The sequence below is a fragment of the Polyodon spathula genome, chromosome 4, assembly GCF_017654505.1.
Source record: "Polyodon spathula isolate WHYD16114869_AA chromosome 4, ASM1765450v1, whole genome shotgun sequence".
Lineage (NCBI taxonomy): Eukaryota > Metazoa > Chordata > Actinopteri > Acipenseriformes > Polyodontidae > Polyodon > Polyodon spathula.
The window spans coordinates 2,788,922-2,816,246 of record NC_054537.1 but is presented as its reverse complement, the minus strand read 5'-3'; the positions used below and the strand labels follow the sequence as shown (position 1 = coordinate 2,816,246).

Here is a 27,325-nt window from a genome sequence, read left to right as displayed (position 1 = left end):
TTGTTGTAAACCCTTCTAAAATTGCAGGTCATATTAGGGATGTATGACGACAGCGTAGAAGTCTGTTCTTTTGCCATTATTAACACAGCCACTGTCCCTCCATTCTGTCTCTACACCAGTACGTGTACATCTCAATGTATTTCATTTCTTTCTTTCATTTTCCAGTATCACTGATAGTTAAGAGGATGACATTCCTTTGTCAAGTAAAACACGAATTCCCTTTCAGGGTAGGTCAGCATGTCATAACCTTTTAAAAAGCAGTTTCATTTCATTCACACTGTCAGAAAAGCAGAAGGGGCAATGCCTTTAATTCAAATTACAGAGAAAGTTCATTTTTTTGAAAGGTGAACTTGTTTAAACACTCTCCCTCCAGTTGGGTAAAGTCATTTGCAGCTGATTCTGATGGCATTCATCTATATTGCTGTGCTTCAGTGCAATCACTTAAGCGTTCCATCACTAAGCTCTATAGAAAAAGCTGTCTCTAGCAATAATAGAACTTCATTTTTTTTCTTAATGTTTCATCATCTCATATCTTTCTTCAATGCTTGATTAAATCAGAATAATTCAAATGTTGCATATTACTGTACTATTATTATTATTAGTAGTAGTGCAGTAGTAGTGCAGTAGTAGTAGCAGTAGTAGTAGTAGTAGTATTGCTGTTTTGAATTCTATTCCTTTGCACACCCAGCCGTTTCCTGCTCCTCCTCCAGAGCTGTAGGGTGCTGTGCTATCAGTATGATTCTAGTTTCACCGTGCAAAGTGCACATTAACTAAACTGCATTCACAGAAAAGCAGCTGAAAAAATGTATCGCCAATGTATTAGAGCATTTTCAAATGCAACAGGTGATTTGATTGTGGCATGGTATGACAAAGGCTCATACAAAGACATTACTGACAGCAGTATAATAAGTAAAGACCTGTAACACTAATGAGGAGACTAAAACCAACGAGGAAATACAAACTGAATGAAAATAATAATAAAAAAAACATGAGAAATCTTTTAAATGAAACCAGTTTGCAGCTTTGTGCCTGTGGGGGCTCAATAAAATCATCCATTTGAAACACTGTCACTGACACTTTCAGATTAATGGACATTCATTATCTTCTGCCTGTGCAGCTTTATCTTGAGGCAAAGTGTTCCAAAATCAACCAGCAGAGGCCAAAATCAGACCTCACAATTGCTGTGCTTGTCTAACATGCAGGATAGGACATGTTAACCAAGGGCTCAGTTATCCTCACAACTGCAAACACAGCCTCCTTCCGTTTAAAATGTCTGGCTTGTGAGGCTGGGTTTAAAATATATACAGCAATAATATACAGCAATGGGCATCTACTCAATAAGCAACAGCTTATTTTATTAAAAAAAATGCTCAACAATTGACCACAAGGTAACCAGTCAGCTATAGAACATTAAGCTAAAAATGTCTTTAGTTTAAAAAAATAAATACATGTACACTACCAGTCAAAAGTTTGAGTACACTTGCTGGAAACTAGGTTTTTTCACAACTGTCAATGTTTTACGTCGTATACATTTCGGTAAATACTTGAAAATGAAAACACATGTTACAATATACAAAACAAAACATAAGGGGTATCAAAGCAAAGTTCAAGAAAATTGAAAATTGTCTCTAAATCAAAATAGCCACCCTTTGCCTTAATAACAGCCTCACAAACATTCAGTTAACAAGTTTCAGCAGGAAATCACCCGACATGTCTTCCCAGCTCTTCTGCAGCAATTCCCAGATATGTAGGGCTCTTGTGGGCAGCTTTGCTTTGACTCTTCTGTCCAGTTCGTTCCATACAAGTTCTATGGGATGGAGGTCTGGAGACTGGGCAGGCCACGTCATTAGATTGAGTTGTCCTTCACTTTCCTTCTTCGCCAGATAGTTCATGCACAACTTTGGGGTGTGTTTCAGGTCATTATCTTGCTGAAGAATGAAGAACCGCCCAACTAGCTGTAATCCTGATGGAATGGCATGCCTCTGAAGTATGCTATGACAGCCATGCTGGTTGAGCTTGCCATGGACTTGGTAAAGATCACCAACTCTGTCACCAGCAAAGCAACCCCAGACCATGACACTGCCTCCTCCATGCTTGACAGTGGGAACCACACATGCAGAACTCATGCACTCACCCTCTCTGCATCTTACAAATACTCGGAGGCTGGACCCAAATATTTCAAATTCTGACTCATTGGTCCATAAGACCGACTTCCACTCCTCAAACGTCCAGTTTCTGTGTTTTTTGGCCCAGGCAAGTCTCTTCCTCTTATTCTGCACTCTTAACAATGGTTTCTTTGCAGCAATTCTTCCAGTTAGGCCAGCTTCACGCAGTCTCCTCTGAACACTTGATGTGGAAACATCTGTACTTCTAGTAGCATTTAGCTGAGCTTGTATTTCAGGTGCAGTTAATTGCCGATTTCACAGACTTGTGACCCGAATGCACTTGTTCTCTGATTCTGAGGTCACCCTTGGCCTGCCTGACCTTGTTCGGTCCTCATGAGTGCCAGTTTCTTCAAATTGTTTGATAGTCTTGGCCACAGCAGTTACAGACACTTGCAAAGTTCTTGCAGTTTGTCTTAAAAATTGACCTTCATTTCTTAAAGTAATTACTTTTTTCTTTGCTTAACTGAGCGTATTTTGTCATTTTCTGCTCCCTTACATTCAGGAATGACAAACTTGTGCCTATGCTACCTATATTTATAGTAATCATGGACCCTCACCTGTTAACAATAATTGGTCACAAAAGGTTAATTAGGTAACATGCTAGTTAACTCAGAGAACATCTAACAAAGACACTTTTATACTTAGGCCAGTGTTCTAACACCGTGTTATACACATTTCAGACTTTTAACTGACTTGGGCTTCAGACTGAAATCCCCTTGCTTTGGGTGACCATTTCATTGAAACTGACAAGATTTACATTTTCATTTAAAAATGTAATTTTTGAATACAATTCACTTATGATTATCAGCTTATATAAGTACACATATCATATAATGAAATATTAAATGTTTATTGACAAGTTTATACAATTAAAAGCATAGATAATCATGAAACAGCTGGTTTCAAGCAGGTGTACTCAAACTTTTGACTGGTACTATATACCAAGTAATGCTAAAAAGTGGGTAAACATAAAAAATAATAGCTGATAATATTTAATGTAAATATTCCGGAATGATACAGCCATGTTTGGTGTTACCATGTGTGACATGTGCAGGCACAGTAAGATGGACAGGATCTGTGCACATGTTGTAACCAAACGATCACACTTATATCAGCCACTCTGTAGGTATATGCAGCCATGGACAAAAGGTCTGCATCACCTAGAATGTTAGGATTGAGACATCATAAAAAAAAATTAAAAAAACTATACGAACATCATTTAGATCTTATGTTTACCATCCTGTAATCAAAGAAACTACGACATTATACTGCAAAAGTCTAGCAGAAGCCATAATAGTAGTACAGTATTTCAGTTAGATTTCAAAATGTCACATTTATCAATTTATGTCAGTTTTTCAGTTAAGTGAAAATGACAAAGCTGTATGTAATTCAATATGTTAACAGCATTATTCAGCAGCTTTCATTTGACTTTATGAAGCACAATGAATTAAGAGGCAAATGCAAAGCTTTTGGCCACAGTTGTACTGCAGTAAGTAAAATGTATGCCAGGGTGGAACACTAATATACTATATGACAGAGTGCAACTCAAAATAGCAGAATCTCTAACTATGGATCCAATGACACATTGAGCCACAATATTCAATATTATTTTTGTCAATCTGGAGGCTAAAAATCCCATCTTGCCACTGAGCTCACACTGACATTGCTGGCTCTGTGTTTTATTAGAAGAAGATACAAACAAAAAACACCAAATGGAGGTAAAAAAAGGAGCCATGAGGCATCAAAGCTAATGTGAAGCAGACAGTGAAATTCTCAATACAAAACATTAATGCTGCAGTGATAGAGGATGACAGCCCCTGCTGTGCTATCTTTCTAACAGAGTCTTTCATCTCCTTTAATCTCTCCTACCTTCAAAAGAAATTACAGAGAGCTGACCTTGAGGGAAAGGCGTTTGCTTGGAATTCATTTTTTCTTCTCGCCTCTCATAACTGGGCAGGCACATCATTATCGACAGCAGTTTCATTTATTATTTATTTAGTGTCATTTAAATGATGTGCATATTCACTGTAAACCACTTTAATATCTGGATTTACAGAGAATTATTCAGCTCAGCAAATAGCCTGGAATACCATAGCCATGTTTTCATGTGCACTCTGCATTGCTTTTACTGCAGATCATGGTAAAAGCCAAGCAAACTGCAGTAAAACACAGATAAAGCACAGGGAAATCATGGTAATGCATTTTTGTAAAATAAATCATCACTAATGAAAAGAGAATCTAGTGATATATAAAATATCATCTGCTGGTCCACCCTGTTAATCAGATAGATAACCTGAACTCCTGTCCCAGAAGCAGCAACTGACCTGGGTGTAAAACAGCTTGGCTTTATATGGTACAGAACTAATGTAATTAGCAATATTATATAAACAGCTGGCTGTATAGGATATAGATCTAATGTAATTAGCAGTATAATATAAACAGCTGGCTTTATACATTATAGAATTAATGAAATTAACAGTATAATATAAACAGCTGGCTTTATACAGTATAGAATTAATGAAATTAACAGTATAATATAAACAGCTGGCTTTATACAGTATAGAATTAATGAAATTAGCAGTATAATATATACAAATGCGGCCTCTATTCGGTTTCCTGGTGGATTAATACATCTCTTTATTACAATTAACATCACTGGCTTTATAATATGTATGCCTGGCAAGGAAACTGCCATAGCACTTTGCATTTAAAAGTGTTGAAAACTACAGTATTAAAATGTAGTGTCTGGTTAATATGTTGTAGCTTCACTCGTCTGTGCAATTAGGTTTCTATGATCCAAACAAACCCATAAACAAGGAGATGATTAAAACGCAAGCCGAATTTAGAAGACTTGCAACTCTGCAATTAACATTCACATTTAGTGCTATATATTTCCAAAATACATCAACGGAAAAACTAATGGTGATGTGCTTCAGACAACTATATCAGTTTTTTGTTTTTACCCCATGCTGTTCCCAATTCTAGTAGGACCTGGAGCATAAACACATGCATAACATATTAAAGCATGTTTCAAAATGCCCTGCAAACCATGTTCCTAAGGATAGGAACATAATTAAGATAAGACATAGCATTAGATACTTAATAGACTATGTATTGGCTTCCACAGCCTCCAGCACTCTGTGTGAATATGAAGACATTCTCATATTATGGTTGTTGTGAGTTTAAATGGCTGGCTGCTCAATGCTATTTTGCAGTTATGTTTTAATAGACAGGGTTAGGAGGTGCCCAGCTCACTTCCCTTTGAGTATTCACTGAGATTCGGGGACAGAAACACAGGTGAAATATGCTACTGCTGCTGCTGTAAAGGGTTAGCTGCTAATTAACAGCAGCTTTACTCTCACCTGGGATTACAGTCCAGACAAGTTTGAGTCCAGAGTGTTAAAACACAAGATAACCCACACGGCATTCATTTGCATTTTTAAGAATTGCTGGTGTTTGATTTGTTTGTGCATCGAAAGGCATAGCAAAGTGAAAATACACAAAACACTATCCCGCTGACAAAGTAAAAATGTGTGGCACATTGTGCACCTGGGTACCTGTGAGACTGTGAGCATCACATCCGTTTAAATGTGGCAGTGAGAGTGTTATTTTGTATTGAACTATACCTTTAATGGAACCTGATTGAACGAATCAGCATACAGCTTTGTACCGAATGTGAATATACAACATGTAATATTTGTACTTCCTAGGTCATGTCGTCTGGGGAGTAAAACTGGAACATCCATTCAAAGGCTTCTTGTTTGTCAGTAGTAAACCAGCTGCTTCACCTAATATCTGGCATGCTCTTCACCCAGAGATATGCTGTAAGCAAGAGGCACTGCTGTTTCACTACTTTGTCCTTCATCACTATAATGTATGCCATCTAATTGAGATTTTCTTGAAAAATGGCTAAAAAGAGAGGCTGTGTATTCTAAAGTATTTAGAACAATCTTGGATTGTTTCAGTTAGTCAGCAATTGGTTTATCCAACTCCCTGTATCTTTTTGTAGACTGCAGATGGACCCAGCAGCAGCCCCAGAACTAATATTGCTGGAGATGTGAAGAAAATGAGGCATTCAATTTTATGTTTAAAAAAAAAAATATTGAACGCAATGCAGCCCACAAGTACTTTGTAAGCAGAACTAATGGTATCTTTCTTACCATTGCAATTGCAATTAGCTTGCCATTCTCACTTTCCTCAGCACTGATTCACAAGGTACTAGGGATTTCAGTACACACTTGGGTGGACAACATCCTGTTTGATGTTGCTTAAAGTAAGCAATAAAGCAAATGCAATGCAGGGTTTGTTTATTAAAGATCTATAGCCATGGAAAGACATGCTAGCACTGTAAACAGCTAGGGCGCCTTTAAGCCTCTTAGCTCAGGTTGCTATCATTATTATACAAAAGCTCAATATTGTTTCCCTTAAAAGGTACCAGGATGCGGCAGTTAATCTAGCAATGTATCGGGAATATTTGAATAGTCTGTCTGATCAAGGAAAACAAGTGAAAAAATGAACGATTCTCAGAAAATGAATGTTAAAGCATTGGTTTACGAAGCATTTTCTTTAACCCTCTCAGTCTTTTATTTATTTATTGAGTATACATGAGAACAGGACAAAAAAAATGTGTGTTTTTGCATATATTTATACACTAGATTAGATTGGGACCTAAGAGTCCCGTGAGGTTCCAGCGTGATTTCCAACAGCATGTGTTAACATAAGGCTAAGATAAGGCGAGGTCCTGCCAGGACTGAAGGAGTTAAAAGTTCAGTTTCTTACCAGTTGTTGCCCTTTTGCACCCCAGCCAGCGTACTGAAGCTGCGCGTTTCTAACTTCAGGGGGGTTCAAGTTGTGATGCTCCCTAGGAGAAAAGCACACATTAAGACCCTGCACCACCTTTACCCTTGCAGCAGTTTTATTAGATATATCTAATCATTCTGTTACAGTGCTGTATTCGCTGCTGGAGAATGAAGTGTCTGCACTGTTTCTAATACCTGTGTGCCTGAAAACTCAGCACCACTTTATCACCACAATTAAAAAGAAGCTTAAAGGGGTATCAATTCAAAAAGCCACTGTGGGACTTTGCATGAAATTAAGCTCAACAGATAGCATTTGTTCTTGAGACATACAGGGCAGGATTTTCACAAACCAGTGTTATTGTATTGAACTCGTGGTGCAGTAACGAGAGCTTTAGCAGCAAGTGATTCTCAAACACCAGTGTTATTGTATTGAACTCGTGGTGCAGTAACGAGAGCTTTAGCAGCAAGCGATTCTCAAACACCAGTGTTATTGTATTGAACTCGTGGTGCAGTAACGAGAGCTTTAGCAGCAAGCGATTCTCAAACACCAGTGTTATTGTATTGAACTCGTGGTGCAGTAACGAGAGCTTTAGCAGCAAGTGATTCTCAAACACCAGTGTTATTGATTGAACTCGTGGTTAGTAGCAAGTGTTATTGTATTTCGTGGTGCAGTAACGAGAGCTTTAGCAGCAAAAAACACCAGTGTTATTGTATTGAACTCGTGGTTCATTAAATCAATCTGTTTATGCTTTGATCAGGTCGTTAATGAACTAATTTCTCGTTAGAAAGCTTAACTGTCACAGGTCACGTACATCACTTCCTGTCTCAATAACTAGGTAAGGGGAACTCGTTAATCAAACGCATGTTAACAAGATCAAGGAAAATGAATGGAAGCGTAGTTCACTGTTATGGAAACTCCTAGCGTACAGGGAGGCGGCTCTCCCACCTGCAAGCAGCAGCCAAATGGAAATGAAAAATAATGGGAAAAATATCTATGCTGTGTACAATTTGTAAACTTCAATTAAAATTGTGCATTGTGTCATGCAGAATGTGCATTTATTTAGAACATTTCACATATAAAATGCTGATTTACAATTATCTGGCATGTGGGTAAAAATCAGACTTCACAGATAAAAAAAGAAAAATTTTAACCCCATTAGTCACTTCTCCTCATTCGGGTGGATATTGTGCCACAGCTTACTATACACAGCTCTATCAATGTGCACTCTGCAATCTCTTTTTAAAAAGAAAACAATACCACAAGCCGTCTATGTATATTTGTGGTATTTATTTTCATATGCTGGCATCTACTGTATTGCAGTGTGTAAGATTGTAGGCTAGAAATAAAAACTTTTGAAGTGACGTTTGTGTTTGTAGTTGTTAGTTATTATACATGCACACCATGTATGCAACACTTCATTATAAATTTATTAAGCTTTTAAAATGATGATACAACCCACTAACCCAATACCTCAATACACAATGTGTTTATAATTAATTGGTTGGTGAATTCTTCTAATCATGCATTTTCTCTGGTACTCTTTAGCCTCGGCGATAAATAAACTCAACATGATTAGCCACCGAACACATTTTATATGCATACAAACGTGTGAAAGCGTACATTGTACATACAGTGTGGGGGGAGTCTGACAACATTACACATACGTCTACAAAAATCCAATCAAAATCTAATTAATGATCTGGATCACAATCCTTGTGCATCGCTGTGTGTCCTTGATGCCTGTTCTTCATTCTTGTGTGGATAAGACACAGCTGTTAAAAGCAAATCCGCAATCACCTAAGGAACTGTTATTGTAATATCTAATATGCCGTTTTCTACACCAAGATTTCAATTTCATAACTCAAATAGATTTCCTTGTTGGTAATACATCTTGTAAAGCGCTTTGTGATGGTGGTCCACTATGAAAGGCGCTATGTAAAATAAAGATTGATCGACTGATTGAAATAACATCTACAAAAGAGGTCAGCTGTCATATGATGTATATATGCAGAATTCAAATAGGCTACAGTTGCATTGATAATTCTTAGTAGTCACTGGGTGCAAATAATAATATATCATTTTTTTAGGTTACAAATGGTTAAAATTAGTGAATAATTCTAATTCATAACCATAGTATAGACAAGGCTAAAATATTTTCATAACTACAAATATTGAATTATTGAGGTAGTCTGTACGAAATGAACCCTGGTCCTGTACACTCTCCCTCTGTATCGTCAGCGTCACAGACGCGGTCTGTTAAATGCCTGTTTCACTCTTTTGTTAATTAAAAGCCTCTTTTTCTAATTGCAAAAATAACTCCTGATAATTAATGACAATTAACACAAATTTGCTTTTAAACTCCCACGCAAACAAAATAAATAGTCGCAAGAAACACTACTCGTTAAAATATTAACATTATTTCATAAATCAAATAATTCTGGAAATCACATTAGCATGATTCTCTAACACCGAAATGGGCAGAACGACCTCTTGAAACTGTGAAAATCAATGCTGCACACCGATCTGCTGATTAACACTGGAGTTCCCATTTAGAAACTTGGGAACATCTTGCCCACAAAATATCCATGGTTATTGTCCCATAGCCTTAGCATTGCACTGGCTTTGTTTATATGCAGCCCCAAAATGCAATGTTGTAATGTGCTACAGTAGATATGAATAGATGAGGTTAACAGCTCTGCTAGCACACCGGCAGGCAAGCTGTTTGGTACAGTGCTCAGGATGCTTACATGGAGTTTGGACCCAGCCTCTGCACCTGTTACCCATGCCCTACCCAGGCTACAGTACGCATTACACTTTGGGTAAGTCAAGAAAGTCAGTTACCTTCACATCTGCAAATCATCATATTTAATATTTTCTGATTACCTAAGCTGGTAAACTCTAGACTAATTACCTCTGTATAGAATTAGGTGTATTTTCCATGCTAAAAGGAGGGTCAAAGCATGACAACAGTATAATAACAAATTGTTCTTGCATGTAGACAACTGTACTGTACTGTAGACACTGTACAGTCCAAAATCTAAATAAACAATGCACTGCAATGATATTAAAATCCACTGGATGGCAGCACAAAGGAAGGTGTTTAGCAAGGCCAATGAAATACAAGTAATGAACTGTGATTAAAATAAACATTAATTACACTACAATTATTTCTAATGTGTCTACTGTACATCCCCAGCTTTGAACAAGTATAACAGTCGTATAAGTCCTATACAATTCACTATGTTTCCCAGGTATTGAGGTTAATTTAAGAAGTATATTAAATAATACTTCCTAACAAAATGTACTTTGCTTACATGTCTGCATTTCTAATTAGTGTAACTTTAGGAATTTGAATTGGAGAGTACAAGAGGATTAGAAGCTACAATAATATAACAGAGCACAGATAAATGACTTACCAGGTACCCAAATTGCAGAGAATATAATATGCTGTAAAAGAGTGTTGATAAATCTGCAAAAAATAAGAAGCAAAACATATTACACTGCAATATGTGGAATATATTATCAAATACTATTATTATTATTATTATTATTATTATTATTATTATTATTATTATTATTATTATTATTATTATGTGATAATAATACATTGTGCAGGAATAATAATACTCAATTAATAATACTGTAATGGCTGCGTCCACAAAGCATCCAACCCAGTACTGTGTTTGTGCGAGCCTTTATTAGTTTCCAGACAATGTAGCCTTTGCCTGATTTTAAAATGTGACCAGGAGGAGTATATGCTGGAAGCTGTAGTTAAATTTAGAGCAGCTGATGGTGTGCCACCTCAGTAATTTAGAGCAGCTAACACTGTGCCACCTCAGTAATTTAGAGCAGCTAACACTGTGCCACCTCAGTAATTTAGAGCAGCTGATGGTGTGCCACCTCAGTAATTTAGAGCAGCTAACACTGTGCCACCTCAGTAATTTAGAGCAGCTGATGGTGTGCCACCTCAGTAATTTAGAGCAGCTAACACTGTGCCACCTCAGTAATTTAGAGCAGCTAACACTGTGCCACCTCAGTAATTTAGAGCAGCTGATGGTGTGCCACCTCAGTAATTTAGAGCAGCTAACACTGTGCCACCTCAGTAATTTAGAGCAGCTAACACTGTGCCACCTCAGTAATTTAGAGCAGCTAACACTGTGCCACCTCAGTAATTTAGAGCAGCTAATGGTGTGCCACCTCAGTAATTTAGAGCAGCTAACACTGTGCCACCTCAGTAATTTAGAGCAGCTAACACTGTGCCACCTCAGTAATTTAGAGCAGCTAACACTGTGCCACCTCAGTAATTTAGAGCAGCTAACACTGTGCCACCTCAGTAATTTAGAGCAGCTAACACTGTGCCACCTCAGTAATTTAGAGCAGCTAACACTGTGCCACCTCAGTAATTTAGAGCAGCTAACACTGTGCCACCTCAGTAATTTAGAGCAGCTAACACTGTGCCACCTCAGTAATTTAGAGCAGCTAACACTGTGCCACCTCAGTAATTTAGAGCAGCTAACACTGTGCCAACTGTGCCACCTCAGTAATTTAGAGCAGCTCAGTAATTTAGAGCAGCTAACACTGTGCCACCTCAGTAATTTAGAGCAGCTAATGGTGTGCCACCTCAGTAATTTAGAGCAGCTAACACTGTGCCACCTCAGTAATTTAGAGCAGCTAACACTGTGCCACCTCAGTAATTTAGAGCAGCTAACACTGTGCCACCTCAGTAATTTAGAGCAGCTAACACTGTGCCACCTCAGTAATTTAGAGCAGCTAACACTGTGCCACCTCAGTAATTTAGAGGAGCTAACGGTGTGCCACCTCAGTAATTTAGAGCAGCTAACACTGTGCCACCTCAGTAATTTAGAGCAGCTAATGGTGTGCCACCTCAGTAATTTGCGAGAAGGTCACTGTATTTCTAACAATAGATAGACCAATCCTACAAATAATCAGACACTACTGCTAGTTTTTTGTTTGTGGGGACCAGTTACTGTCTGTGCAATCCAAGAGCTTTCCCATATTAATCTAACACTGTCAGTCATAGGTCTGCTTCATTATCAATTACAGCCTTGTAACAGAACTGAACTGCTATATCTTCTGTGTGTTCAGTCACTGTACTCACACTACTCTTGTTCGTTCTTTCAGTTTGATAAAACATAGGGCAAGATCCTCTGTGGTATGCTGAAGAAGCAATTGAATGACATTTTAATGACTGACCTTGTCTTAGAATTCCAAAAAGGCACATAGCTTTCCCCCCACAGTGTTCTGTGATAGGCTGACATTCAATTCAGCCATGTCTACTGCTGCAGTGTAAATGTAGTCAAATGTATTCATCTCAATTCACTTTATTCCAATTTTCACTGATTTATCGCTTTAAGCAATGCTCAGATTTTCAAATAAAGTGGAATAAATGATGCTGACTATCTAAAGTACAATTTAAGGTAATTCTGTGCTTGGCGATGATGTGAGAGTGAATGTTGCACCATAATTCTTTATTTAGATATGACGCTTTTAAGATCATTGGCAGAGGCCCCATAGTGTTGATTATATTTATGTGAAAATGATACAGTAATAGCTCTTAAGTTTAAATTGCTGGATGACTTTCCTGTACAGAACAACACCAGTAATGGAACTTGATTGAGTGAGTCACAGTAAAATCATTTAGCATTCACAGTCGTCCTTTCACAAACACAGGTGCAGATTGCATTTTGGTGTACAGACCTTGATTAATCTTTCCCAATAGTTCAAAATAGTTATTTTAAAGAACAGGGACAGGGACAGGGCTTAAAGCTTATCTATTTTATAACAATACAGATGAAAATGTGTGTTCGTACAGACAGCTGACATTATGTTGCAAAGGAGCATGTTGCATCATCATGACAATGATGCATTTATAAAATATATACCTATCATGCCCACTAGATGGCAGAAGGCTATGATGGAAATACTCTTGTGTTGTGAATGTTGGCCCAGGATCTTTCATCTCCAGGTTATAAAACATGCCCATGGTCCGAAGTTAAATGAGTTGCTGCTTTACCACAAACACCACTGAATACATGAGTATATACAGTCGCAGACACACATTTTGTATAACGATTGTTGGTTAAACTACCAGAAATTGTGTCTTCGTCATATTAATGAATGGCTAACGTTCTCTAACTAGATATATATGCTAGGTGTTTATTTTCTCTACACAAAATAAACAGTATAATGATACTTGGTGACTTTCTATAGTTCTATCTGTGGAAATATTGTTGTTTTCCTTCTTTTTTTAAAACCTGAACTATTAGAGGTTGACAATCAGGCTCCTTTCAGCATGATTCCTGCTAACAGGCTGCTTAATGAGCTATGTGAATAGATCTAAACAAAGCCAGCCCCACAAAGCAACACCTGCTTCTCTTCCATTTCATTGTGACCTCAGCTCAAGGCAATCATGTACACCAGATGTCATACAGTATGAGCTGAGCATTGTGCAACTGTACCTTCTGTCTACACAATGGATTACACCTCTCATTACACATAACAACAGAACAGGACTTACTGGGGCAACATTGTACGCAAGCAAAACAAATTCCAAGTCTGGTGACACTTCATACTTGCTGACTTTGTACGTCTCCTGTAAAGTAAAACATATCAATTCAGTTACACTTGCCTGCTTTTAATGATTACATAAACAGCAGGGTGTGGCAACTACTTAATCTGTTCAATCCTGACAATGATTAGCTTACCAATCAAAATGTGTTTCTAGCTTACGTCTCCCAAGTGACCACATCAAGAGACAAAGTGAAAAACAAACTGAATTCTGTGTCAAAAATGACTTTGAAGATGTTATTACTTACCTTTATTGCTTAGTGCAAATTGGTAGTTAAAGACTTTTTAATTTTTTTTTTTTTTTTTTTTTTTTTTTGCATGCATATTTGTTATGTAGTGGTTTTATTAAATGTAATGTCTTTCCGAAGATTTTTAGCTAAAGGCTAACAGAAAATCAAATAAGTGGTTTTATACCATTTCTAGTACAGTACTCATGTTCTACGGTAGCTCACATTGCACATATGGGTTAAATGGATTGAGAATCGGTAGTAGAACACTTACAAACTTTTTGTTTTCTATTAAGGTTGTGTTTTCCTGTGTTTCAACATTGAACTTCACCACCTTGCCCTCCTGGGTACGATATAAAATCTCTTTATCTGTGAAACACAAAAATGAATTCTGTTAGATGAAAATTATTTTAAATATCCATAAAACAAATACGCAAGGAGTAATACTATGTATCTAAAACATGATTGCCCACACTACTACTACTAGTAATATAACTACTAACATGCACTGAAAGAACAACATTTTACAGAAACAGTATAATGTGACTTTTTCAAACTTATATTACCTTGCATAGCACACTATGAAGCATGTAGCTTAAATAGTTACATCCATTTCTAATATCTTTTCCCTTCTATTTCCTCGGATGAATGTTACTACAGGAATTGTTGGCTCCAATAGTAATGTTTAGATTATGTCACCTACCAGCCCCGATCCCTACCCTCATGCACACTGCACTATATTAAGGCAAATTAATATTTGCAGCAAAAAAATCAATAAATAACACTATTTCACTTGCTACACTGAAATACAAAATGTATATTTCGGTGGTCAAGTTAACAAGCATAATGTAAACATAATGATACATTAAAATGCTAAAAATAGAGGCAATACAGTACATTTGCATTGCATCAGAAAAAGAATTGCAAAAAACATTAAAATACAAAAAATAAGTAAGCAAGTTGTAAATGATTAATTAGCAGACACTTCTATCCAAAGTGACTTGCAGAGACTAGGGGTGAACTACACATCAGCAACTGCTGTAGAGTCACTTACAACAGGACCTCAGTTTTACATCTCATTTGAAGGGTGGAGCACAAGGAGGTTGAGTGACTTGCAGGGTCACACACAGTCAGTGGCTGAGCAGGGATTTGAACCAGAAACCTCCTGATATCAAGCCCTTTGCTTTGACTACCAGACCACCAAGCCTCTAGAGATTGCCCTCTTGAAGATCCAACATGTGACACCTCAAGCGCATTGGAACCAAGGCTCTGGAGGAATCCCTTTTTATTTCACAAGTGACAATGTTTCATCTCCAAGAATCGCTCTATGCACCACAAGTGCTACAATAAGTCACTGCATACCTCTAATATGACTGACAGACAGAAATAACCTACATTTGTTTTACCATTGCTATTCCTGACCTGCTAGCTGTTCATCTGTTATCCAGAAGTGTTTCACCTATCATAAGACAGCTAGTACTGTCTGCTCTCCCAGCAATCGCCTGGCCACTGCTTGGATATGGCACAACTATGTCACATCAGTTTGCCCATAAAGATAGTAGTGCTTATATCTAATGACCTAATCTAACCAATCAACATTATCACATAAAACACACTGTATCAAGAAATGAATGCTGGGAATGTATTTTTTTGGAATGCTCTGTGTATTGTTTGTGCACTGAACCGAAGATCGCACTGCTATTTTTAAACGACCCCCTGGTACTTTTTCAATTCTGAAATCCTGTTTTAAATAATTGCGTTCAAAACAATTTTCATATTGTGCTAAAGAGGATATTATACAGCTATGATTAAATGTTATCAAGTGATTTCTCTTTTAATTGACCAGTATTTTTATTTACAAAGACTACCACTGTAAAGCAAGGCTTTAAGCTTGTACACTATGTAACCCTTCCAGCACAGCAGATCTGTAAACTGCTTTCCATTTAGACCCTTTCACTCAGTGCCTTGGTGGGCTGTAATGGTCTCATTCCATTGCATTTAAACATCCAAGTGAAATACATCCATATGATTTAATAGATGAAATAAAGAAGCTCTATGTGGTTAAAGGGTTAACATAGTTCATTGTATTTAAGCATGCATGTGCTACTGTGGAATATACCTTGTTGTTGTATGCAGTTGAATTCCCCCTTATAAAAGTTTACAAAGGTATTTTTGGATCACATTTTTGCAGTTTTACCATGATTTCCCCATGATTATGCATTTGCCATAGTCTATCCTGGTGTGCCACATTAAATAATATGCTTTACCATGCCTCGCTATTCTTTACAATGCATTATGTTTTACCATGCTCTCACTGCTGCTCCTCCTTGAAGTAAATCTGCACAGTTCTTACAGTGGCTCTGTTTAATTGATCTAAACAGACAGATAATGCTGCCAGTGTTTACAATTAAACTAAGGCTCTTTATGTTCCAACCTTAAGCAAGTTAAACACCCAGCAGACAACAGGAGTCTCTTTAATTGTTCAATATGTATGCATCATTGGTATCTTTCCCCAGTTTAGAAAAATCATAATGTATTGTCTGGGACTTGTTAGCAAATAAAAGTTTTCTGTAATCATAATACAAAAAATACATATTTTATTTAATGACAATACCATATATATATACACATATATATATACACACACACATACATGTATAGTAAAGCACAGTACAAAAGCACAGTACAATTTTCACAGAAAGTTCAAGAACTGCCTTAGATTTTTATCAATATATCAATGTATAAAATCACAAGCCAACGGTAGGCTGATTCACAGATTGTCAAATATTATGTTGGCTGAAGTTGGCTGAAGTTGCATGGATACCAGTACAAGCAGATTACATACAGTACCAAGCACTTTAGCAATACATAGAGCATCTACTGGTACATGTCACTTATGGCAAAAACCTGACACCATGTTATCTATAAAAATAATAAAGGATCTATGAGAGAAAAGCAAACTACCGGTAGTCTATCATGTTTTTGAAACAGAAACAAATAAGCAAACAATTTTTCATTTCTACTATTAAAGAACATTAATACTTTACAAGTGAATTTTCAGTTTCAGTGGTGCCATAAAAGCTGCATGATTATAAGTGATCAAAGCTGCATGGTTAGAATGTGATCAAAGCTGCATGGTTAGAATGTGATCAAAGCTGCATGGTTATAATGTGATCAAAGCTGCATGGTTAGAATGTGATCAAAGCTGCATGGTTATAATGTGATCAAAGCTGCATGGTTAGAATGTGATCAAAGCTGCATGGTTATAATGAGGTCAAAGCTGCATGGTTATAATGAGGTCAAAGCTGCATGGTTATAATGTGCCTCAAAGCTGCATGGTTATAATGTGCCTCAAAGCTGCATGGTTGTAATGAGCTCAAAGCTGCATGGTTAGAATGTGCCTCAAAGACCAGACAACATGCAGCAAAGTTGGCTTATAAAGAATCCTGTCCAAGGACTAGAGGAGAATTTGCAATCTGATTTATAGTTTTCACCAGCACCGATCAAACGCATTGCTGAATCTCATTTTTCAAACCTGCTCAACACCATGTGTCTGATTACAGTGGAAATGGTGCTGAAAACAGCAGCTTTAAGGCATTAATACTTTGTTTATATTATTATTACATAATGGGTTCCAATATTAATTGTCTAGCATTCATGTCTCAGTGGAAGAAAAATAACAACATCTATCTATTTATCTGTCTATCTATCTATATATATATAAAAATTCAGGTCTGGCAATGGAAGGTGAAACAAGCATTTGGATGGATAGACAGGGAGTCTTATCACATATTAAATATCACTGTGCTGCCTTAGAGAATTTACAGTGACCGGTAGACATCTGTTTACAATTAGTTACAAAGCTACAGTGACTATAAAACTGAATGACCAGCTACTTGGAAATATGGATGTCTCTGAAGAAACTGAGTCACTAAAAAAAAAAGTAGTATGTAGTAAGCAGACAAGCCCATTTGGATGAAGAACAATTAAATGAATTGGGAAAAAAAAAATAACTACCGTCTTTCAGTACTGGCTAAAACAGAAACTAACTGTGGAAAATGTACATCTTAAGAAAATCTTCATAAAATACTAAGGGATTTTTATGGAAATGTAAGAAATGCCCAAGGAGAAAATGATTTTCAAATTTCAAGTTATATTATATTATTATTATTATTATTATTAAATTTCAAGAAATTTCAAGTTATATTATTCTCTGAACTTGAATACAACGCTACCTAAATGTAAACATGCTTGGGGAATCTGTCGATACAGACACTCACCCCGACTTCTTCTCTTTAAATAATGTCTTTGTAGCGGTTTGTAAACACAAGAAAAACACAAAAAGACACATCTGCACATCACAGACCTTGAAAAAGTAAAGTAACCCGAGACAGCATAAAATTCAATTATATCCGTTCTGCTGAAACAACAGCGTCTTGCACTGAGAGAAAAAAAATATTTCAGCGCTGTCTCAACACCACCTCCTGGTGGATCTTTTCAATATCAATGTACAACTAAACACATATAAAAAATAAATATTTACTTACTTTTGCATGTTTCAAATGTATTCAGCTTTACTTGATGTGCAGTTCAAAGTTATACATGGGACTACTTTCTTTGGTCCATTTTATTGGCATAAGGATATAGATATGTTTTTTTTTAAATCCACTGGATTTGACCTGGATATTAAATGCAATAAGGCCCAGCAGGGTGTCCGTATACGTGCAATATACAGTTTTATCGGGGGTTGGAGGCCCTTGGCATCGTCTCGTGTCGCACAATACACCGAGGTGTCCGTATATTCGATGTATGCCAAGTTTATGCAGAAATATAGAGCCATGTATTTTATACACATGTACAAGTGAAAAGTTCTAACAAACAGTGCAGAAGTGTAAAAGTGCAAACGCTTCAGTGAACTCTAGAGCATTCTCAGTGCTCTTCATCTGCTAGCAGGAGGTCTTGAATTGACTGAAACGCTTGCACTTTTATACTCCTGCACTGTCTGCAAGAATCGGAAATCAGTCCTGAACAATTACAATGATATGCTGGTAAAACTTGAACTATAATATGTGCTTAACCACCCCTGCACATACTGATAAGAATGAAAACGCATGTAATCAGAACCCAGCATTGTCCTACAGGACATCCGGCAAAGCAAGCATGCAGCATCACATTCACAGCTGAGAATCTCACCCAGTTTAAAAACACAATTTCATGCATACGCTTCCCCAGGCTTGCAGCTGGATTAATATATTGTCTTCCGCTTACTGATTTACCCAAATAACAGCACATGGCTTTTATGGGTTACAGAAATCAGTGAAAATGGTACTTGCCGGTTATTTGCCACATCATTCTGACATGAATCCCTACATAAACCAGATAAGCTTTTTAGAATAAGCCCTGGATATGTGATTCAGACAGTTAAGACTGATGCACAGTGCATCCTTGATGCTATAACTGCAGATACATCTGCTGTCTGAGAAACTGCTGCAGCTCTGTACAATACAAACTTGCTTAATTAACCAGATTGACGGGCAGGCCTTCAGCATGTTTTTGTGATGTGTTTTTTTCACTGTATGAAAATGAGGCACCTGTAGATGAAGCTCTTTCTTGTTGATAAAAGCAAAGTAGTCTGTCTATGTCCCTAATTGGGTGGATTTATCAGCTCAATTCAATGTGTAACGCTGAGGTTATTCTGTATTTGAACTTTGCAAGACAGCCTTGTGACTAAGCCGTGTTTTATACATCGTACTCTGCATTCCAGCGCGTGTCCTTGAATAGGTACCCAGGTATGGAGAGTTTGCTCATTCGACAATGCTTAGAATGCACACAGTGTATGGGCCCTTCCTCAAAGCATCTTGAACCCATACGCTTTGCTCTACTGAAATTGTACATACCAACATCAAGAAAAAAACTGTTGCAAATTGAAAACTCCTAGCCCTAAATGATCAAAGCAATCGTCTCAATTAGGAACCAAAAATAAGCAGCCCTCACTGTGTAGGGTCTTTATGGCCTACCCTAAAAAATAAATGGAAGCCAAACCCACTCATTTGTTGAAACAGAACAGATGCATTTCAAAAGAGGTACCAGTCAGCTTGACCCAAGCACTGTCGGACACAAAGCAAATCAATCCTACGTCAATTTAGAGGTAAGTCTGGTCAGAATCGCAATCACAATCAGATTCACAATCAGAATATATACAGCACATAGACAGGTGTTTCAGTTTTAATTTGCCTGCTGTCTTTGTAAAGTTTAGTGATTATTTTTCATCCGTGCTCTGACCATACGTACAGTAATCTGTATGGACATGCGTCCGATTTGACCAAGCACTGAGATGATTAGGCTCTGACTGCGAACCATTTCAAAGACCTTTGCTACAAATTCTGGGTTAAAATGTGAAAGTATAACAGAGGGTGCAAAAATGTGAAGTGGGAGATTCAATCCTTAATGCACTTAAAACAATGAGGCCATTCCTCTATTCCAGAGTTAAGAACAAAATACAACAGACACAAATACTTTTGTTAACAGCTGCAATTCACAACATAATTGTCTGCAGGGAATTCAATCAATGTCACTCTCTAACCTTAATCTCACATTGATAATGCAAACAATCTTTGTTTTGAGACTGAGCTGAAGGCTTCTGGAAATGGTCTTTCACAGCTCACCTGAACCGTGCAGAGTTTCAGTGATGGGATGAAAAGCAGAAAGGAGATAAGAACTGGGAATCAAATAACTTAAATGTCACATGGATATGACAATAATATAATTTTTAAACCCTTTCCGTTCTAATTCATGATAAAACAAACAAGACCCTACATTTCTGGACTGCTAATTTCAAAGGATGCACTTTTCATTTAAAACAAGCGCTAATGGCAATTACTTCTGTTTTCAGTCACAGACACATATGTAACTTAGATGGATTTACCAGTGAGCAGGAGGATGATGGGAAATGTAGTTCTGAGAGCTCCATGCAGGTACATGAGTAGCCATCTTGAAGCAGGGAATGCAATTTAAAAGTTTAAAAAAGTGGTCAAAATGTAAAAAAAAATAAAAAAATAAAACAATACACACACCTTACGTAAACAGCTGTCGCAACACATGACAACATGTAACACAATAAAATACAAAGCTCCTTATGTGCCCTTTAATACCCTTTCAGTTCATTTGCTGTGTCCCCAGGCACAGTCGTTAATTAGGTTTTTAATGCTTGTGGTTACCTTTGTTAAAATATTGCTGCTTTTATCCCTAGGCTTAAGGACAGCCTCTTGCACCAGTTTAAAGTAGATTGCTTAAGGATTTTAGTTTCTTACACAGTACTTTTAATTACCAACCAGTTGTTTGGTGCTAATGTAATTTTGTATGTTTGATGCTTGGTCCATGACTGCATACAGTAAGCACATAGAGTTCAGAGCCACCCATCAGTGTAACAGATGAGACAGACCAAACAGCATGCACCTTTAATTCAGCTGTGCTTTCCAGCCCCGGTTCAGCTGTGCTTTCCAGCCCCCGTTCAGCTGTGCTTTCCAGCCCAGGTTCAGCTGTGCTTTCCAGCCCCGGTTCAGCTGTGCTTTCCAGCCCCGGTTCAGCTGTGCTTTCCAGCCCCGGTTTAGCTGTGCTTTCCAGCCCCGGTTCAGCTGTGCTTTCCAGCCCCGGTTCAGCTGTGCTTTCCAGCCCCGGTTCAGCTGTGCTTTCCAGCCCCGGTTCAGCTGTGCTTTCCAGCTCCGGTTCAGCTGTGCTTTCCAGCCCCGGCTCAGGGGACCACTAAACCAAAGTGTTTGCACAATAGCTTAAACAATAATCTGAAATTGCTTTCTAGTGCACGCAGTGTAGAAGGGAATTGTTTCACACTGCAAACTCTGGATGACCCCTGCCACACCAAATTAGGAAGGGCAATCTTCTAGTTGCATATTCTCCCATTGTATGCAGTACAACACAATTGTAGAATTACTTTAATGTAAAAAAGGTGAATTCAGAAAAAAGGTTAAGGAATGCCATATAAGACTTTCACTTGAGACTGAGATTTTGCCAGCGAATAACCATGTGAACCCAAAAAGATGATATATTGACAGTGATGAATTTAACAGTTTACTATGCTTTTCTTTATTTTATTTTTTTACAGAATAAAGCATTTACAAAGAAAAGATAATGACATGTTGCAATCTCTAACTAAATTAAAAGCAATGCCAGTGATGCTGTTTGTTGCAAAGTGGACAAAAGAACAAACTATCTATTTCTTCAGAATTGCTCTAAATGATCAGAGAATGTTTAGAAACAAATGTTCCATCCAATGACAGTATATTCACAATGATTCAGAAAAACATTCATTCGAATTTACAGACTAAAATAAAGAATTATATTCAAATTGATTATAGTTAGTGGGGAAGAAAGAAAGGCCAACCCCCCTCCCCCCCCCCCACCCCCACCCCCCCCCCCCCCCCCCCCCCCCCCCCCCCCCCCCCCCCCGCCCCCCCCCCCCCCACCCCCCCCCCGCCACCCCCGACCCCCCCCCCCGCCCCACCCTCCCCCCCCCCCCCCCCACACACAAAAACACACACACACACCCCCCCACCCCCAACCCCCCCCCCCCCCGCACCCACCCCCCCCCCCCCCCCCACACCCCCCCCCCCCCCCCCCCCCCCCCCCCCCCCCCCCCCCCCCCCCACCCCCCCCCCCCCCAAATCCGCGAGCTGATATTATTATTTAAAATTCATAATAAACAAGTAAATTATTTGTTACATTCTCCCCAAAATATAAGTCATTGAATACGAGACTCACTTCCAGAGAAGTGTCGTTACACATGTTGGACATCGTAAAACCTTAGAATTTTCGGTTCATATTATAGTATGATAGTAATATTTTGTAAATATTTGATATTTTTCAACTATAACACCTGGTTTTTGTAATATATATAATATTATTATTATTATTATTATTATTATTATTATTATTATTATTATTATTATTATTATTTCCCTTTGTTAGCTGTTGTGTGTAGGCTCATAAAATATTCACACAAATCTTAAAAACAATGACTCATCCATCACCTACAGTATCTGACTTGTATCCCATAAGAAAATTTAACAGAGCTACATGACTTGTATAGTGACAAACACACAAACAAGCTAGCGGTTACAAGAAAACAATCAAAGAATGTGTCAAAAAGATTTGTGCTTTATTAAAAAAAAACTAAAACAAAAAAAAAAAACATAACACAAATCATATAGCATGCATATTAGGTATGATGGTTATAAATAACAAACCTACCCGATATCCTGCCTAGTACACACAGTAACCTCATAGCAGGGCGGAATCGTTGCCTGTTTATTGTGTAATGAAAATGGTTCCCTTGAATAAATCAGTGTGTAAGAGTTGTTTTATACAGGAGCTGGCAGCAATGTGCATGCCGTGATTCATACAGCTCACACAAATCAGAACTCACTGATGGTTTGCTTAGCCATGATAGAACTGTCACTGTATCAGCGCTGAGAGTTTACAGGCTAACCAGCAGTGGGGTGTTCACTCTCCTCCCCCTAAGTCTACAGCTTTCCTTGCAGTCTTTAAAACCCATTAAAAGAAGCCTTATTGTGGGTCTCAGATTTGGGTGAAGAGCCTTCCATTGAACGCCCTGATCCACACAGTGGTGGGTCTATAATACACCTGCTGGAGTTTGTAACCTGGACCCCTGTACTGATCTCTTTACTCACATTACTACATACAGTAATACATGCAGTGGAATCAGGGTTATACATTTTAATATCCACCGCTGTGTATCATTAAAACAGACCTTACAGTAATAAATAAACAATACAGTGGAATCAGGGTTATACATTTTAATATCCACCGCTGTGTATCATTAAAACAGACCCTACTGCAATCTGGCACAATGAGGTATATAAGGGCAATGTTGCTCTATGGAACTACATGAACAGTTTGATCTGTTCTTCATACTGTATGAGTCAAATTATTATTATTATTATTATTATTATTATTATTATCATTATTATTATTATTATTATTATTATTATTATTATTATTATTATATTATTATTATTATTATTATTATTATTATTATTATTGTATTTTTGTATTTCCCCAGCCTTAGCCACACAGATTATTTCCAGGGTTTTATAATCCAGGGCTGGCAATGGAACATGAAACAAGCAATGTGACTGGCCAAGCAAGGTTCCAGCTGTCCGTATATTGGGTGGATAGAGACAGTTGGAGCCTTGTCAAATATTTTAAATGACTGCGCTGCCTCACAGAATTTAAAAGTATTGGATTGTAGCCATCTTGCTTTTACAGTTACAGATGTACAGCTGTAACTATGAAACTGAGTGACCAATTACCTGCAAAAAAAATCAAAGTACTAAGCAGACATGACGATTTGAATGAAGAACTTTAAATGAACTGGAAGATAGCAAAAACAAACCAAAAAAAATACCAACCCCCCCACCCCCTCCCAAAAAAAAAAATCACTGTCTTTATACTCAGTCACCCTGACTCTGTCACTTAAAAAATATATATTTGTAGTGAGTGATAAAGGCTTCAGAAAAAAAACAAAAAGACAGTTCTGAACATTATCCACCCCTCTCAGACACACACCTTGAAAAATCACAGAAATCAGAGACGTCGTCGTATTTATTTTTATTCCTCCCATCTGTTCTGTCAGTGACAGGGAAAAAATAACTCAGTGCTGTCTCAACTCCAGCCCATGGTGTAGCTTTGCAATGGCAATGCCCATTAAAATGTATTTACTCAGCTTATTTTAGTGTGTAGTTCAAAGTTATAAATGGGACTACTTTATTGGCGTAAGAATATTTAATTAAAAAAAAAAAAAGAATAATTGTTTGCCCTAAACATGATTTATGCTTTTTTTTCTTCAAATCCACTGTTTGACCTGGATTATAATTGCAATAAGGCCCTTTAGGGGGTCCATATACGTTGAATATATGGGCTTCTCGGGGTTTGGATTATAAATGTCACAATGTGACGTCCGTACATTCAACATACACGGACGGCCTGTCGGGCTTTATTGCATACATATAACATTAGATCGACAGCTGTACGTATCAAGGTCAGGTTTAACTACAGGTGCTCTAATAAGCAGATAATACTGAATCCAGTGCAGCAGAGTGTAGGAATGATCTTATCAAATCAAGACAACACAGGCTGAGGCCTGAGGCACAGGAAAGAGTTCATTGATTTTTTTATACAAACTCCATGATCAAGCCTGACCTATGCAATCACAGAACACATGTGTGTGCTGAGTATGAAGCAGTAGTAGGTGTGAGGGTAGCAGGTTTGCAAAGCAAGTTGATGCTTAATTTATCATTGAAAAATGGAATATGTACAGTACAGGTTAATGAAAAGCATATGAAAGAATGGGGGTAGCAATGCTATCTGTTGAGATTTGCAGAATCTGATTTTGTGTATGACGGAAGATGCATGAAAATTGATAGCAGCTGCAACTAGTCTCTGTAAGTTGCCTTGGATAAAGGTGCCTGCTAAATAAACAAATAATAATAATAATAATAATAATAATAATAATAATAATAATAATAATAATAATAATAATAATAATAATAATAACCATAGCACACCACCTTAACAAACTCACTTTTACAGAAGTGTTATATATTTTTAAGGTGTTGTGGAGAAGAAAAGTGTATTTTTCTCTTAGAAATTACTAATTCTTACTTCTGTCAGGAAAAATAAACAGTTATATTCCCTATGGCTCCAATTTACTGGTTAATTACTGGCTGCAACTGTAACTGACTGTGCTCCCCTGTGTAAGTCAAAGCACCTCCGCACCAGATTCTGTAAGGGAAATCTGCATTTTGTGTGTATGTGTCTGTTATTTATTTACGTATTTATTCCATTCTTTGAGCTTCCTGAGTGGCATGTTGGGTGACTGACAGGATACACATCTATCTCAGCCAATCACATTGGCAGGTTTCATCCCATTCCAGTAGATCATATTTAGCCCTGTCATCTTGTGCAATGTAGACTCCTAACACCAACTCACACACATTGGAAAGTCCTCTTACAAAAGCAAAGTATGCATGAGAAGATATTCTTATAAACTAGGCAGGGTCAATGGAATATTAAAAGAAAATGATAACATCATTGTACCTCTGATATATCTATCAGTTTGATTCTGGCCATAAACATTTATTACAGATTTCCAAAGAGTTTTAGTTCCCTGAAATATTATTTTTTATTAAGACATAGAAAGTATTAAAATGTCTCATTGTTTTGATTTTTTTTTTCTTTGCTAATTGGTATGACTTTTATTAAGTGCGAAGTAAACAAAAACATTCACTGAAATGATAGATGAAATGTTTATTTAACACATATTAAAAGTAGAGTTCAGAGTCAGGCAAAAAAAATAATAATAATCAAAAGACCAAGTGTACTGGATGAGCAATACTCAATGTACAAACTCCTCTGAAGAATAGAAAGCAGATATCTGCTGTTTGATTTAAGGCCTTGGCTTGAGAATATGTACATAACAAAGAAGCTGTAAAATGGCCAACTCAAGTTACACAACAGATGACTAAATCAGATCCTCCGAAGCAGTCTTCCTCGGTAGAAAGATCATGACTGACTGAAACAGTTGTAAGAACTATTTTTATATTCTGACCACAGGGAAATACCTCAGGATAAAATATAAAGGAATTTCAGAGAGGCTTTGTCTACCTCATTATACTGTGAAACAATATACATGTACCTTACTAATGGAAGATATTATAAAAGCATGTGTGAACATTGAGACCAGGGGTTGATTATGTAAGGGATAACACACGACAGGACGTGGGGTGTGCTGCATTAACATATGGCTGTGGTTGGGTTGGAGGCACGAAGCGAAACTGAGTCAGTGCCTTCATACCAACAACACCATATGTTAATGCAACACAGCCCACAAGCCCTGGAGTGTATTATCCTGCTTATAAAACAGACACAATAATAACATAAAAAAACTTTTTATATATTATATATATATATATTATATATATATAATATATATAGATATATATAGTATATAAAATACAACAGATATTTTTATTGTATATTCTTCTGCTTTGGAGAACAACAGACAATTTTATTGTATATTCTTCTGCTTTGGAGAAAAAACATTCCATCAGACATGGTTCAAAAAGCATCAAGCATAGGTCTCTAGTCTTTTTCTCTGGAAAAAGTTGAGAAAACCTTTCAGTGGCTGAGTGAGACCGATAGGAGCCGAATGAAGCCGGAAAAAAGGCATATCTGCGATAGCCTTATGCACCACAGAGATAACATGGACAAAAACAAAGGAGATAGCTGCTTCCGCATCCAGCGCTCAGAGAATATCACGATCATTTGCAGAATTTTTTGAGATGTTACAGTAATAAAATAATGACTTGGATCGCATTATTGAGGAGTTTGGTGATAAAACGTGTGCTCAGGAGAGGATTTATCAGTATGCACGACTATAAAGAGATATGTGAAAAATACAGTGAACAAGGGGTGTGGCTTGGCTGGAGATGCAGTACTGATGTACTTTTT

The 27,325-nt window shown here is 37.4% G+C and overlaps 1 protein-coding gene across 4 annotated transcripts in view; it reads right to left on the bottom strand.

Annotated features, from left to right (window-relative positions):
- The window catches only part of LOC121314057 (dipeptidyl aminopeptidase-like protein 6), a 277,540-nt gene that overhangs the window by 59,487 nt on the left and 190,728 nt on the right, over positions 1–27,325 (bottom strand). For all 4 annotated transcript variants that reach the window (XM_041246865.1, XM_041246867.1, XM_041246863.1 and 1 more), the window contains exons 4-7: positions 14,055–14,149; positions 13,504–13,578; positions 10,382–10,434; positions 6,945–7,026 (exon numbers count right to left, since the gene is read on the bottom strand). In XM_041246865.1, the coding sequence (XP_041102799.1) occupies positions 6,945–7,026; positions 10,382–10,434; positions 13,504–13,578; positions 14,055–14,149 (305 nt within the window). The remainder of the gene's footprint in view (positions 1–6,944; positions 7,027–10,381; positions 10,435–13,503; positions 13,579–14,054; positions 14,150–27,325) is intronic.